Below are 14,588 nucleotides of genomic sequence, written 5' to 3'. Positions count from 1 at the left end.
GTAGAACCTGTGTTTCACACTGACATGCAGTCAACACTGACTCACCAAAGATGATGAGGTGTTCAGAGCAGTAGACCAGCCTGAGGCAGCCAGGAAATATAGTTTTGGTCATTTTGGACATTTACAGCTTCTGGTTGTGTTCTGGTTCTGGTTCGTGTGGAGCCTTTGTTTGTTTGGTTGGTTCTGTTAAAACACACATGTCAGCAGGATCACAGGCAAATCATTTGGTGTACATTTACAAAAAACATTACCATAGACAGCAAAAGTTATACGCTTTACATATTGTAATTGTACATAAATTCTGAATATGGACATTTCTGCCGTTGTTTTCTGGTGTGGATGGATCTGCATCTGTTTAAAGGAGTTTAAAACACAGTGGTTCATTTGAGCAGTTGAGCAATAGGAGAAAGAAAATGTGTCATTTGTCTGGTAAGAACAACCTCATTTCCTTTCAGCCACAGACCACTCATAGCAAAACCCTCCATCTCAGGCACATGCATGCAAGCTTGACAGTAACACACAAACTTGCATGCAACACACTCTGTTCACTCACATAATTGAGTGCGTGGGAATGCATATGTAAATTGTGTCTTTGTGTTTATTCTGAAGACAGTTGAGTTGATCTTCCTATATGACTTTGACTCAAAAATATCATTTGTTTTAGCATCCATGTCAAATGTTTGATGTATTTGTGATGCTAATATCTACAATGACAAATCTCATCATTCTTTATGTGAAACACATTTTATGTTTGTGTATGTGAGTAAGTTAAGAGGCTGTTTTCCTCACTGAAGTGATGAAGGGTAACATGCTGATGTTTGCTCCACTGTGTCTGATTTGGCCATGGTTTCCACTGGTTAAAAACATTTAGCAAGTTAACTACAGAGATCTTGAATTATGCCAAAACCTCGAAAAATACTGTAAGACAGAGGGAGCAAAAGCACAAACTGGAAGATCCAGCAAAACTGTTGGCTTGGTGTGTGGGCACCAATTGTGTTAAATATTTTTAAAAGCATTTTACATGTTCACAGAGATCTCTAAAGTGTGCTTTTTTGTCCACTACAGCATACAGATCTCCATACAGCTGCTGTCATTATGTTCAGGTCGCATGACCTCACCTGCCCTGACTGAGTGACAGCTTCAGCCCTGCATTCGCATTCTGGCAGAGGTTTAGCCACAGTGACACTGAGGCTTTACTTTTTGTTTTGAATCAGTCAGGTCATCTTTGTAGAATACCAGATTCCAATTTTCCATACCCTTCTTATCCAGAGAGAACCATATACTGCATCTGCAAGTTTGGAGATTCTGAATTTGATTTTTCTGATATACCTAAGGATTGAGAGTTATGGGGAAAAAAAACCCAAAACAAAACCTTGAACTAGCCAGAAAATGCACTGTCACAAGCTGAGAACAGAGCTGTTTTTCTAAAGTTCTTGAAAGGTTTACTTGCTATATATTAAGCTGCACCCTGCCAGTATATAACATAATTAAAATTAGTGCAACCTTAAACAACTGCAGCAGTAACATACAACATATACATTAATATTAGTCCAAAGATATAACTCTGAAGATTTCTTCAGATTAAACTCTGAAGACTCGTTTCTCTGGATTCTCAAATTTTTTTGATTAACAGATGAAACTTCAGGGCGATGGAAGAAATTCAGACGTTTCACCTTGCAGCTTTCACCTTACATTGCACCTTTGTGGTTTACACCATCAGTGTTACCTCTCCTGACCACACAATAAGTGAATATAACAAAAGCACGGTTGGCTTTGAAATGTTTTCTCATGCAGGAGACATAAAAAGAATGTTGACATGTTCCATATCATCTATAATGACCGCAAAGTGGGTGTCATGTTAAAGAATATCATCAGTGCTGGTCAGCGTGTGAAAGAGAGAAAAAATGTTTGAGGTAATGTGTGGGAGCTACCGCTTTAAGATGCTTTTCTTTGCCACCTTTTCACATAAATTAGTCCTGCACATTTGAAAATACTTGATTGTTGATGTTTGCACGTTTTAGGTTTACTAGACATGAATAAGGCACTGAATAAGCCGTGTAATTTTATTAAGATGTTTCAGGCCTTCTGAAATTAAAAAAACAACAACAACAAAAGTAGTCCGGGCTTTCACAGACCACCTTCTATCTGACACATTCTTAAAGCACACTGACACCCAAGGAAATATCCAAAAGTATGAAAAAGGGTTGAAAATGACTCACCAAAACAACACCTCTCTCTCAACTCATTAACACTTCCACTTGACCTTTTTGACCCCCACCCCCCTTTGACACATGCACCAGCAGTTCATGCTCTGGTTATGTGGAATTTCTGTAACATGCTTCAATGTTTCGTTCTGACTAAAAAGTGGGCAAATTTCTCTGTTCTCCCACATACTTTGGACTTGTAAATGTGAATGTGCGTGTTTGACCAAAAAGGCAAAGTGTATATAAAGCTGACCATGAGTCCTGAAGCCATACTGAGGACCGGCCGTCTGATCAAAACCTTTGACCTGACACATTCACTTGGTGCTCAACATCTTCTCATTCTGAAGACTGGTGAGTTGATAGTTGCTTTTCTTCTTTAATTTCTGAGAATTTTAGCATTTACCATTTAAATTTTTTTAAAATATATCTGTGATACTGGTGACATGTTTTGTGTCTGTGTGTAATTTAGGAACAATTTTCCTGACAGCAGTGGTGAAGGGTGACATGCTGATCTTCGCTCCACTGTGTTTGCTCCTTTGCTGGAAAATACCAGTAGATTCCATGAGGGTGAGTCGATCCAACCCAGTCTCATAAAATGTATATTTCTATACAACTAATTAGCAACAAAAAATGTGTTTTGAAGGAAACATAATTGTAACTGGATAATTGTAACTGGATTACGTTGTCTGTTAACAGAATGAGGAATTGTGTGATTTATGTATTAAATGTGTCAGTAAAATGTTCCCTGATGATGCATTTGTTTTCCACCAAAATGTCTGATCTTGCATTACAGTATCCACTCATCGTGTTTACAGCCTTATCAAACATTTTCATGGTTATGCTTAGGCACAGGCAGCACTTGGTTAAAGTTAAGGAAAGATCTTGCTCTGGTTTAATGAAGTCCAAAGTGATTTGAGACGTGATGTTTTTTTGTTATCATTTGGCCAAAACTACAATTTTTCTTTTGTTGCGTAAACCCTACACACAGATGGGAGGCAGGACGCAAACCCCAGACTCTGGTGCAACAGCTCTGCAAATTTCTATGATGATTTTAATAAATGTAGTGCTTCAAAACACATTGCCTATGAACATAATCCAGCCGGCAAATATATTTGTAACCAAAATCAAAGAAAAAAACACTAAGAGAGACATTGTGCAAAGTTTAGCTGAAGAATTATACCAGCAGTGATCCTTGCACACTGAGTTTTGAGAAGTTTGGGCCCATTCAGTGAACGACAGGCAGGTGGTTGGTGGATGTTAGAATGTCAACTCCAATGATATAATGGCCTTTCTCTTTTTCTTTTTCTTTGTTTCTCACTTTAGATCCATTTTGACTTCTCTCTACGAGATGCCAACCAGGACATCCCGCTGAGCATGGTTGAAGATTCAGTGGATGACATGTACTTTGGCTGCAATGAAGCAATGATGAAAATGGTCAGTCAAAAATACTCAGGAGAAATGTACATGGAGCCATTTTCACGTGTCTGGAGGGAAGCGAAAGTGTGTGCAGAAAAGAAACAAATACACAAAGGGGATGAGGCTCTAACCACAGCTCACCTGGAAGCTATCTGTGTTTATACATCTGATCAACTATACAAGATGTTCAATGATGCAGTCCGGACCAACAGGAGCGTCTATGGCTCCTCGTTCGAATTTCACTCCTTACATTTCCTGCTGACATCTGCCATTCAGATTTTGAACAACTACTACTGTCACACTGCTTATAGACGAACCAGTGTTAGATTTAGTGGTCAAGTAAACCAGCGAGTTAGATTTGGGTCTTTTACCTCCAGCTCTTACAATACAGACCTGACAGACTTTGGTAGCGAGACCTGCTTTAAAATTAAGACCTGTACTGGTGCTTTTTTGAAGGATTATTCCACATTTGGAGATGCAGAAGCAGAAGTTCTCATTCCCCCTTATGAGGTGTTCAATATAACTCAGAAAATTGAAGATCAGCAAAAGATTCAAGATCTGGGTGTTAAGTCATGTAAGCTCATGTATATCTTGGAGAGCACAGGGTGTGTGAGCAATCTGAACTGCAAAGCTGTAAGAAGTGAATGATTGAATCTGTACAACATATCTAAACATTCTCTACATCAGGGATAACTTGATTATATTCATTGTAGCCTTGTGATTTTCCACACTCCTATGACAGATGAATACTTGCTGTATTTTTAAGAACCTTTTTGATGTGTTGTTGGATTTCATTCTTTTCTCATGAAATCAATAAATTTCTGCCAGGAAAAAATGTGCACACATTCTTTCTTTTGCTAAGTTGTGCATTTGTTAAGTGAATTGCATGTTTATAGAGCAATTCTAAATGAAGAGAAAAAATGTTCCCTCAGAAAGTGATGTGTATGAGTCAGTGAAATATTTTTATCTGACATATCTTATTTTACATTTGCTTTCCCCAATAACTAGAACTAAAGAACCACTGACATGTTTTACTTAAAGAAAGAGAACTTAAAGAAGAGAGTTTAGTCAGAAGAAAGAAAATGCACTGCTCTACACTTCCTTCCTCTTTTTCCTCTTATACTACTTTCCAGGAAACATGAAAAACCTCACAGCAGGAAAAAGGTATAAACCTCTGAATCCTGTACTTCATGTATAAACCTCTGAGGTACAGGATGAGCTTTTGTTTACAAATGGCTTACAAATATAAGAATATTGTGTAGTGTCTGTTCCTATCTACATTCAGAATGTAGATAAGAATAAAACAGGAGAGTTTGGTGGACATTTCTGGCTCTGAGCACCATATGTTTCTTGTTTCCCCACAGCTTCATGTATTCTCTGTCTCAACGCTGTTTCTATACCTGTCTCTCTCTTGTTGTGTCTCTGATAAGTTTTAAAATAAGTTGCAAGATTCCCCCGCACTTTGTTGATTTTTCTGGGAGCAGCACTCCCCAACTCTAACTTGTGAGCACCATTGTCAAAGATTTTGCTGTGCCCATCTCTTTTACACAGATTCCATATTATTGCTTATATGCATACTGGTATGACTTAGTTTGTTGCCATTCATTCTGTTCTTATAACACTAAGCATTATTTGAGCAAAAATATCAATACAATCTGTCTTTGATCATGTTTTTATTGAAGTTCCAACAAAAAAGATTGTGCAGTCACAGATAAGGCACATAAGGCATTGGCATTATTTAAATTATGTATTTCATATTCATCTTTATTTTCATGTGATAAATTCAGCTTTACCGTTCCAGAAAAAAAAAAAAAAAAAAAAAAAAAAAAAACAACCCATGAAAGCTTTGGATCAGGAAATAATGAATCACTATTAGGCCAGAGTGGGGTAAACAAAGGAGCCAGAGAAGGTGTTTAGGCCCTCAACATTCCCACACAGCTGCCTGCCGCTTAGTAACTCTACATACACCTGGCCTCCTTGCTCCAGTGACAGCAGCACTGTCTGGGAGCTGCTGTCTTCTGAGTCCTCTCTGTTGTCCTCCCACGTGGAGGCCACCACCTCCCCATTTCTCATGAGTTGCACCTTGTAGTACATCCTCTCGCCTGCCATGTCCACCTTGGAGTAGACCGAGAAAGAGAAGGAGTATAGTCCGGAACGAGGAGCTGTGAATAAACCTGTAGGAAAAGCATTTTTTTTTTTTAATTTCTATGCATCTCTGATCTTTCATGGTTTCAAATGTCGGATAGAGGTAAACAGAGAAGGAACTCTAATAAACTGAATACTAAATCCTTTGCTGGATGAACTGCTGACTCACGTCTCCTCGAATCTGACTATTATTGGATGAGTTTAGACCATGTTCCATCTTCTGGATTGCACATATCTACCAGCCAAATTCTAAAGCAGCTAATTCCATTACTGGTCTTTGGTTAAAGTTCCTAATCACTCAGACTGTAACCCTGCCATCACATGAATCATGGCTGGACAGCAGTTTTACATGGTGTTGAAATCATTGCTTTGGAGCACTCACCAAGAGCAGGGTTATATCCACTTCCTTGGTTGAGGGTGATGACATCGTAAGGAATGGGACTGTTTCTGGTGAAAGGTCCAAAGCAGTTTATTCTGGGGCTCAGGGAGGCTGTGAACGCAACACGTATCCCTCCTGGAACAGCAGGGAAAAGCAAACACACCCTCATGTAATAGATAAATTAGAAAGAAAAATCCAACTGAGAAAATCTGGAATTTAAAACAAAACAGTAATTTTGAGATTCATTTAGTAGCTGTTCCACAGCTCATGAGCACATTGCATGAACTTGCTCAGTTGTCATGACATTGTACATGTTCAAAATGTGTCCATGTCCCAGAGTACCTATGACTTCGAGGATGCTTTCACCCAGCTGGGACATTCTCATCGATAGGTCCATGATTCTCACAAAGATTTGATCCTCAGCTTCCTGGAGCTCAGGGTTGGCGCAGCAGCAGCCCCGCTGGCGCTTGAATGCACATTCACAGTCCCACTTTCCGCAGGGCAGCTCCCCCTCCCACGCTTCTACAAATGCAGAAGGAGAGAAAGAGAACTAGCATCATCTGTGTTCAAATTAGCTGGCATTTTGTGTGTAGTTAAAATAACAACTGGCACACTCATACTCCGTGGACACAGATAAGTATGTTGTGTATGTGTTAAATAAATATAAAACACAGAAAATGTCCAGATTCTTGCCATGGCATTTCAAAACATAAACATAGATAGAAATATACAATACATTAAACAGTTTCAATGTGGGTTGTTATGGGAACAAAATGGGGATTTGACACACCACATAGTGACCCTGCTCTCTTTCTTACCGTGTACCACTGGCTAGCCATCTGCTCAACATGCCTGGTTAATCCTGTCAAACATGAAGTTATTCTCAGATCAGTAGTTGAATAACAGTGTGGATTACCTGCTGCCGCTCGTAAGCTGCTGATAGTGTTTTCAGCTCTCACGCTGTCCCACAGCAGGCCCAAGACAAACAGAGTGCATACTATAGCTCTCATCTCTCAACTCAAGGAAATGTCTGCAAACAGAATAGTTTGTAAGAATGAACACTGCTGAACAGACAGTGTAGGAGTTACCTGGAAATGGATGTGTTTTAGTTATGTGGAGCAGTAACTGAATGAAAAATGCTTAATTCAAGTCAGTAGACAAAATCATTTCACAGGAAAAACAAAAAAACAAAAGTTCAAAAAAAGAAGTTCACTAATAGTCTCATTGTAAATTAAAATGTTCCAAGCAGCAGATATGTTTCTGTTCTTCAATAAGCCTCAGCTTTTTGAACATTATTTTGTGCATCTGCTTTACAAAGTGTGGAATGGATTTCATTTTACTGTAAGTTTTACTGGAGATTTTGAATGAACTTTTCCTGTTTCACTAACTGTAGCCAACTTTGCCAAATTATGCAAACAAGTGGAAAAAAAGACCAAAATATAGTCGCTTTTAATGTTATGAGACTATCCTTCATACTGCTGCCACAAGAATATCTCATGAGACATGAAAATGAGATTTGGCCTTGTATTCACCTCATATTTTTATAAATGTTTGACTTACTGCAGTCCAGCAGGAAATCTCCTCTCCAGTGTGTATCCACGTAAAATCTTGTAGTCCAGCTTTTAAACCACAAGTGATTTGTTTGTTTTTGTTTCTGAAAAGTAGTGAGTACCTGTCCTATAATGTCCACAATGACAACTTTCCTTGACAACTGTTCCTTTTCACATCAGTCTTATTTCCAGATGGGTGGAGAGATGTCTCTGTGCAGTCCACTGGCACACACTCTCCAGTGAATGGTCTATTTTCCCTAACTTCATTCCCCTCCCATAGAGAGTTTTCACCCTGTACTAGGCTAGGTGTGACCTGTGGGTGCAGGTCTAGGGGGACCATACTGATCAGTTCCCCAGTGTATATCAAAATTTCCTAAAGATTGTATCTCCAGTGTGTATGTATGTTGGTTATTAGGTCAGAGGTATCATGTTAGCTGACAGGATCTCTCAGTTTGTTGTTTATGATAAGCCTGCTGCATTATCTCTCTGCACCTGTCACTCTGTTGGAAAATGATGACACTGGATCAAAGAACGGCCTAGTTTAGTTTAGGCTGGTGTTTCCAGTGTTGCGTGTAGTTTGAAATGGAAAGTCTTGAGTTGAATATCAACACTAACGTTATCTAACTAAGTCTTCAACAGTCTTTGTGAGCAGTTAAGACTTTAGCTTTGAAACCTTGTTGGTCATAGTAGCTGAATGATCTCTTGTTCCTTATTAACTTCAATAAACACATTAGATTTTTGTAATACTACACTGTTAAGGGTTAGATCTGTGGAGCTACACATCACCATCACGCCATCTGTTTCACATAATGCGGTTTTGTGTTTTTCTAAGATAAGAATCATACAAAATGAATTTCTTTGTGTAAATATTTGATCATAACTCAGTACAAACTGATTTCTTTTCTCATTTCTTTAAGTTTATTGTGCTATAGTAGTCTGTTACTGGTTTGTTCACCCTGTCCTTTTTAAAAATTTAAGCCATTTTTAATCTGGATATCTCAGAACTGAGTTCTGAGCTGCTATACTCAATATTTTTACATTAGCAACAAATTAAATGGCTTGAGCTTCTTTTTAACTTTAACTTTATTCCTTCATTATGTGTTGAGAGCTCAGTGATTATAATGACTCATGAGTTAAGAATGATAATACACAGAAAACAGGCTCTGTATTATGAAATTCAATGCCAGTATTCACACAAAACTCAAGTGATGCTTATCAGGTCAGGCCTATAGTGTGAGATACAGAGGAGGAAAGCTATCTTTAAACATATGCACCACATGATAAGCACTGTTAAATAGTTCCTATGAATCCTCCATAAATGCCATCAGTGTCACATAACAAGGAGGGTCCAGGTAGGATGGATGAGTATATGCTGAGTGTGTATTGTTCTACATGGACTCTTTATGTTGTGAAACTGTATCCTGGCTATGTCTGGAAGTCAGCAGGGCTGAGGTGAGGGTCATTTTCATGTCAGGAAAAAATAACCTGCATTACTTAAAGGAGTTGTTCTTTGAAATATATCCTTGACATTTTTGTTTTTTCTTTACAGTAAATTCGCTTCTGTTAAAGTTGTTCATTTTGTTTTTTGCTTTGTTTTTGCTTTTTATGTGCCTATTACATAATATCATATATCAGCAAAATCTGTGACTGAATCCATACTGTTATTAGTTTTAAAAAAAAAGATTAGAGAATAGACTTGTTACGTCTATACATCTTGTCATGGGTAGCAAGGCTGTATAACAGACATGTAACACACTAATCAAATCATACATTTTCTCAGAAACTGCAGAGCACATTGTCTGTTCAAGCTAATTTCTATATGTTGGCTTTGAGGAGATTATAATGTACTTTTATACTTTCGGTACTATATTTCCCCAGTACACTTAATGTTCAAATTAATAAATATATAACCATGTAAGTACATGTTGGTGCATTTTCAAATATTTAGATAGATAGCTGTTCACTTTTCAATGAATGCATCTTTCAGCCTTCGATTCTAGGAGAGATGGGATGTTCTTTATTCATTCAGCCTAGGAAGAAATTTAAAGAATGCAAGAGGATACATTAAATGAGCACAAAGAATTACACCACAATGTTGTCAGTAAGGAAGAAAGAAGGGAAGAAAGATAATGTGATGATGAGTATCCCAATTTTTTTTTTAGCTTCATCAGTATAGTCTAACTCTGTGTTCTTAACTTGGGAAAAAAAAACAGAGACAAGAATGATAATGGGCACTGATTGGTCATGTAGCAAAAGGCACTCAAATATAATTTGCTTAGCATGTGAAGAAGGGACTACTGACTGTAATTTCTTGAAACCAGCTAAATCATCATCCATTGCATAATGTTAGCTGAGAATAGCAGCACATTACATGAGAACATTCACGCTAGCGGCTACATCAATGGTAAGGCACAGTGTTAAATTATATTACAAAGCAGAGTCAGTTTCTACGAAGCATGTTTGGCTACAAGTGCAGTTTAATCTTTCGTCCCTGTAAAATAACTGAAAATATATACACAGAACACTATCAGTGGTTCATGCCATTGAAATTGCTGTACTCAGTGCAGGTAAATATATTCATTATCTTTTGATAATTTTCAGGAAATAGTTTCTCTAGGTTTCCCATCCTGGTTGTCACATTATGAAAACTTTGAAAGACCAATTATACATTTTTTTTGTTGAATTGTTGTCAGCGTGTCATGAATAGGCCCACAGTACATATGTATATTTCTTTTGTGTTGAAAAATAGAGTAGCCAATGAATTTTTGTTCATTTTTTGTGTAATACCCCTGATTCAGGTTCAAGTTTTCATAATCTATCAACAGGATTATGCTTCTTTCACTTTGTCATCATAAGTGCCGCTGCCCTTGTAAGCTGCCACGTAGCCACTGGTATCTGGGATGTCCTCACGCCCGGCCTTCCCTTTTCCTTTGCCAGTCTCATCAAACCGCTCTTTATGTAATCCAGTGTACTTGGTGGTATCAGTCAGTCTGTCCACTGCTGCTGCCTTTGCCACTTTCTAAAAGTAATTGAAGATAACATTTACAGTGAAAAGTTGACTGAAATAATAAACAGACATTAATTTATCTCCTGTGTTCATTAAAGTACAGGTAAAAGCACAAACACACTCACACAGTCAGGTTTCCATCACTTACACTGGCTTACACTCATTAACCTTAACCTCATCTCCTTAACATTAAACCAAGTCTTGTCCAAGTCTATTGTCCCATTAAAAGAACTGATTACTGTAAAAGAAAGTCAATTTAAAGCCACAACGTGCTGGATATGCAGTTTCTTTGTCGCCATCTGGTGGTATGATGAAGAATGACACTGCAGCAATACCTCATGCCTCTAACAGTCAAATTTTCAATTATCATTTTTGGACGAAACAACCCAAAAATCTGGCACATCCAGATCAAGAACAAATAGCTATGTCAACACATTGCTGTGAATCTCATTCAGTCAGAGATGGAAGTCCTTCCAAGTTCTTAATAATCTGGGCAGTGGAAGGTCAAAAAACCAATCAAGTATGTACTGGATATGTCTGGCACATGAGAGTATGCTGTGAGTGCATTCTGGGACTGCCCTCATAGAATGTTTGGAGGGATCCATAAGTGCGGTCTCTGAATGTTGCATTCCTGACGACAATGATGGGTGAATTTGTTGTGGTTATAACTTATGAAATACTTACAGTGACTCCAACGTTGGCGGGCTCCTTCCCAGCAATGAGACCATAGAGCTGCTGTAGTGACTCCTCCTTGCTTTTGCCTTTGAAACGTTTTGGAGCCAACTCAGTCAGGGCCTGGTTGAACTGCTCAAATGTGATTACACGAACTGACTTTGCTCTGAGGAAACACGGTGTTGCCAAATGAGGAAAGTAACAAAATATCCAAATAATGTCACGTGCCACTTTGCATATTAATATAATGTGATGTCTAGTAAATGGCCCTGCCTTGGTATAACAGTGTGATTATTTGATTTTCTTGAGATTAGAGAGCAAGCACTGCAAACTGGAATTAGCTGTATGTATTTTTCAACAACACAAAAAAGGTAAAGTATTTGAAAGACATTTTTTTTCATTTGTAGTTTGTGTTTAGTGGTAAAAAAAAACAAAAAACTAGATGGTAGATAGCAATTCTCCCATAAGATGAAAACTGAGGCAAAGTCTCCACATTGGTTGAAAATACTTAAATTCAAGCAAAAAAAGTATATTTATGATCAGGTAGAGTCTGGTTGGTTTCTCATTACACTGTGACAGGGTTGCTGTGTTACTAATATCTTAGCAGTGGAACATGGAGCCTGAATGAAATCTTACTTGACTTTGCTGAAAACAATGTCAACATCGGTGGTGGTGACGTTCTTGCCATCGACGATGTGGCAGTCCTTGCAGAGCTTGACAAAGTTTTTGCCGTTCATTTCCTTCCCTGTGGCCTTGGTGTCCCCATGGACAGCAAACTTCTGGAAGGAAGTCTCCACCTCTGCGATGGACACGGAGCCCTCAGCCATCCTGACAGATATACACACGGAGTAAATACGCATTTCTCATCAGTGTGCAGACAAAAACAGAAGAAGGATTCAGGTACTACTGCCACAGGCTCACACACAGACACAAACTGATAGTGTTTAATATAGCAGCATAATTGTTGCATATGGCTGCATTGTCCTAACCCTAAATGTTCATTTACTTTCTATCTTTATAAGGACATTTTGTGAAATGGAAGAACTTGCACAAATTCTTAATGACTCTATTAGCTGATTGATTTCTCGCCTGCCAAGAAATAACCATGATGGTCAGTCTAAGTCGACATTTCCTCTCTCGCTCTCATACACACCTACACACCTACAAGCACACACACATTTGCAGGCAGATACACACTTTCACATCCATCACTGCTCTGTTAGTGTTACTCAAGCTACTGTAAGGCCAGTTTAATTCAATCAGCTCAATTTACAAATGGCTGCAGTGAATGAACGAATAAACTCGCTCTCTTCTTCTTATTTCTCTTCTATTCCTCTACTCAATGTCTCTCTCCCTCTCTCTCTCTCTCTCTCTCTCTCACACACACACACAAACTTGTCTTTTGTCATTGACATGATGCAATCCCTAGCGCCTTACTCTAGCCGTAACCATTACAACTAAATGCCAACTCTAACCCCAAACTAAACCTAATTCTAACCTGAGCCCCAAAACCAAGTCTTAGCCTGTGATTTTGGGGTTTCGAAGTGTGTCTCAAAGTAATGTCCTTCCTCATTTTCCCAAAATGTCCTCACTCTGTAAGTTCTATAACTGAAACAGGTCCTCAAAATAGAAGATAGAATTACAAGTACACAAACCAATACAGATGTATGCATCACATCCGTGGAATTGTTACTGCGGTCTACTGGTCAAGCTGATGCAGGTGTACATGTGGGTATTGGGTTATAAATTGTTGTTGTACAGGATTAAATTATTTCATAACTGAAATGTTGTACCTTTTGTTTTCACAGAGATGATCTAAATACACCTTATGCAAGGCTTAAGTACCAGCTTGGTTTCAATTTCCTATTCCTTAGGGGGACATTTTGTTGGAGGGCAGGTGGAGAAAATGCAACAGCTGAGCTCTGTCGCAGGAACTAAACCATAAAAACTATCACAGCAGATAAAAGCATGTTGAATTTCTGCATGGCTACATGTACTCTTGTGAATAATAATTTATTTAAGAAAATCTAATATTGAAGTTTACTGCTACATCTAAATATTACAAATTACAGGCCATTGTTGGATCATAAACATCTAGTCATGGCAACCATTGAATATCTAGTCCTAAGCCTTGTTTTCTGCTGCTGCCCCCTTTGTTGTATTACTGTAGGTACCAGCGCATGAACGGCGATGCCAAAAAGTGAAGTGTACCTGCTGCCGTAAATGGAAGGACGCTGTGAAAATATCCAGGAAAAATCTGATTTGAAGGTATGGCTTGATCGAACTCTCCGTCCTCCTCCTCCTCTGTCCTCTTCTTCTTTCTCTTCTGGCTCTCCTCCTTCCGGCCACTCCCAGGTTTTCTCACAATGACGACAGAGATGGAGAGATGCAGAGAGGCAGAGAGGAGAGAGGAAGGGAGGAGGGAGAGGGAGTACCAGCCGGCGCAGTCAATGACATCATGGGTACTCAGCCTCTCTTGTGTCTGATCAGTCTCACCAGCTTCTTTCCTCCCTGCACAGACTTGCTTCTGTATTGGGAGGAAAGATAAGGAAAGATTATTTACGTAAAATTTATTTTGTTTTAATTCAGTTTATTATTCTATTGATGTTTTCTGTTTCATATCTTCTTGTTTTGGGATAGGTGCATGTTCTCACCCTTTTGTCCCCTCCGCAACACTAAACTCAGTTCACAGCAATCTGCCTTGTCCACTCTTCATCACTCTCCCAGCCTCTTGCTCTCTTTATCTCTCCAACTGTCATTGTCACAAGAGCTCTCTTGTCTGGACAAGGATGAGAGCGGCCCTTCAAAGGACAAAGAGCAGTGACAACATAAAGCTGACACATTACGGGAAATGTAATCCCATCTTACAGCTGCATGTAAGACAAACTGAATATCACAGAGCAGGCCATTTTTCACACCGTCAACTGTGATGAGAGTGCGAGCATTTTTTGTGGATAATGATCTATGTGCCACAACTACACTATTGTAGTCAAGAAGTGCTCTACTGCTGGGATTCAGTGCATGGACCTACTTACAGACTATAGTCAGTTTTTGTGCTAAATTTTACTCTGTTTATGTTTAAAAACAGTATATAAAAATGTATTTTTTTCAGTGGTGGAAATTTGGTAATATTTACTAAGTGCTAATCTGATCTTACTAAGTGCTGGGACATGAGGGACCTTGGCCAACACCTAAAAAATGCTACTCTCCACATA

At 38.7% G+C, this 14,588-nt stretch overlaps 3 protein-coding genes across 3 annotated transcripts; 1 reads left to right on the top strand and 2 right to left on the bottom strand.

Moving 5' to 3' along the window:
- The first annotated feature begins 2,458 nt into the window (after positions 1–2,458).
- LOC121180123 (erythroblast NAD(P)(+)--arginine ADP-ribosyltransferase-like) lies at positions 2,459–4,268 on the top strand. The gene is made up of 3 exons (XM_041035276.1): positions 2,459–2,555; positions 2,674–2,771; positions 3,528–4,268. Exons 1-3 carry the CDS (start codon positions 2,459–2,461, stop codon positions 4,266–4,268), a joined length of 936 nt encoding a protein of 311 aa, XP_040891210.1.
- A 1,224-nt stretch (positions 4,269–5,492) lies between these two features.
- Positions 5,493–7,154, bottom strand: LOC121180122 (cerebellin-1-like). Its single transcript, XM_041035275.1, has 4 exons — positions 7,061–7,154; positions 6,487–6,666; positions 6,148–6,279; positions 5,493–5,794 (listed from the first exon to the last, which is right to left on the bottom strand). Exons 1-4 carry the CDS (start codon positions 7,152–7,154, stop codon positions 5,493–5,495), a joined length of 708 nt encoding a protein of 235 aa, XP_040891209.1.
- A 2,560-nt stretch (positions 7,155–9,714) lies between these two features.
- tppp2 (tubulin polymerization-promoting protein family member 2) lies at positions 9,715–14,168 on the bottom strand. The gene is made up of 5 exons (XM_041036892.1): positions 14,028–14,168; positions 13,585–13,900; positions 12,010–12,201; positions 11,386–11,539; positions 9,715–10,713 (listed from the first exon to the last, which is right to left on the bottom strand). The coding sequence occupies exons 3-5, from the start codon at positions 12,198–12,200 to the stop codon at positions 10,522–10,524; spliced, it is 537 nt and encodes a 178-aa protein (XP_040892826.1). The 5' UTR covers position 12,201; positions 13,585–13,900; positions 14,028–14,168; the 3' UTR covers positions 9,715–10,521.
- Between the last annotated feature and the right edge of the window lie 420 nt (positions 14,169–14,588).

Source organism: Toxotes jaculatrix, chromosome 4, assembly GCF_017976425.1.
Source record: "Toxotes jaculatrix isolate fToxJac2 chromosome 4, fToxJac2.pri, whole genome shotgun sequence".
Taxonomy (NCBI): Eukaryota; Metazoa; Chordata; class Actinopteri; family Toxotidae; genus Toxotes; species Toxotes jaculatrix.
This window is presented reverse-complemented; position numbering and strand designations above follow the sequence as displayed.

Excerpts from the sequence above, each read along its gene's own strand:
- LOC121180123 (XM_041035276.1), top strand. The coding sequence starts at position 2,459 with ATGAGTCCTGAAGCCATACTGAGGACCGGCCGTCTGATCAAAACCTTT. Across the intron at positions 2,556-2,673 it reads TCTTCTCATTCTGAAGACTG|GAACAATTTTCCTGACAGCA; the intron begins GTGAGTTGATAG and ends TGTGTAATTTAG. Across the intron at positions 2,772-3,527 it reads TACCAGTAGATTCCATGAGG|ATCCATTTTGACTTCTCTCT; the intron begins GTGAGTCGATCC and ends TTCTCACTTTAG.
- LOC121180122 (XM_041035275.1), bottom strand. The coding sequence starts at position 7,154 with ATGAGAGCTATAGTATGCACTCTGTTTGTCTTGGGCCTGCTGTGGGAC. Across the intron at positions 6,280-6,486 it reads AAGCATCCTCGAAGTCATAG|GAGGGATACGTGTTGCGTTC; the intron begins GTACTCTGGGAC and ends CTGCTGTTCCAG. Across the intron at positions 5,795-6,147 it reads TGGATATAACCCTGCTCTTG|GTTTATTCACAGCTCCTCGT; the intron begins GTGAGTGCTCCA and ends CTTTTCCTACAG.
- tppp2 (XM_041036892.1), bottom strand. The coding sequence starts at position 12,200 with ATGGCTGAGGGCTCCGTGTCCATCGCAGAGGTGGAGACTTCCTTCCAG. Across the intron at positions 11,540-12,009 it reads ATTGTTTTCAGCAAAGTCAA|AGCAAAGTCAGTTCGTGTAA; the intron begins GTAAGATTTCAT and ends GTGTTTCCTCAG. Across the intron at positions 10,714-11,385 it reads CCGCCAACGTTGGAGTCACT|AAAGTGGCAAAGGCAGCAGC; the intron begins GTAAGTATTTCA and ends AATTACTTTTAG.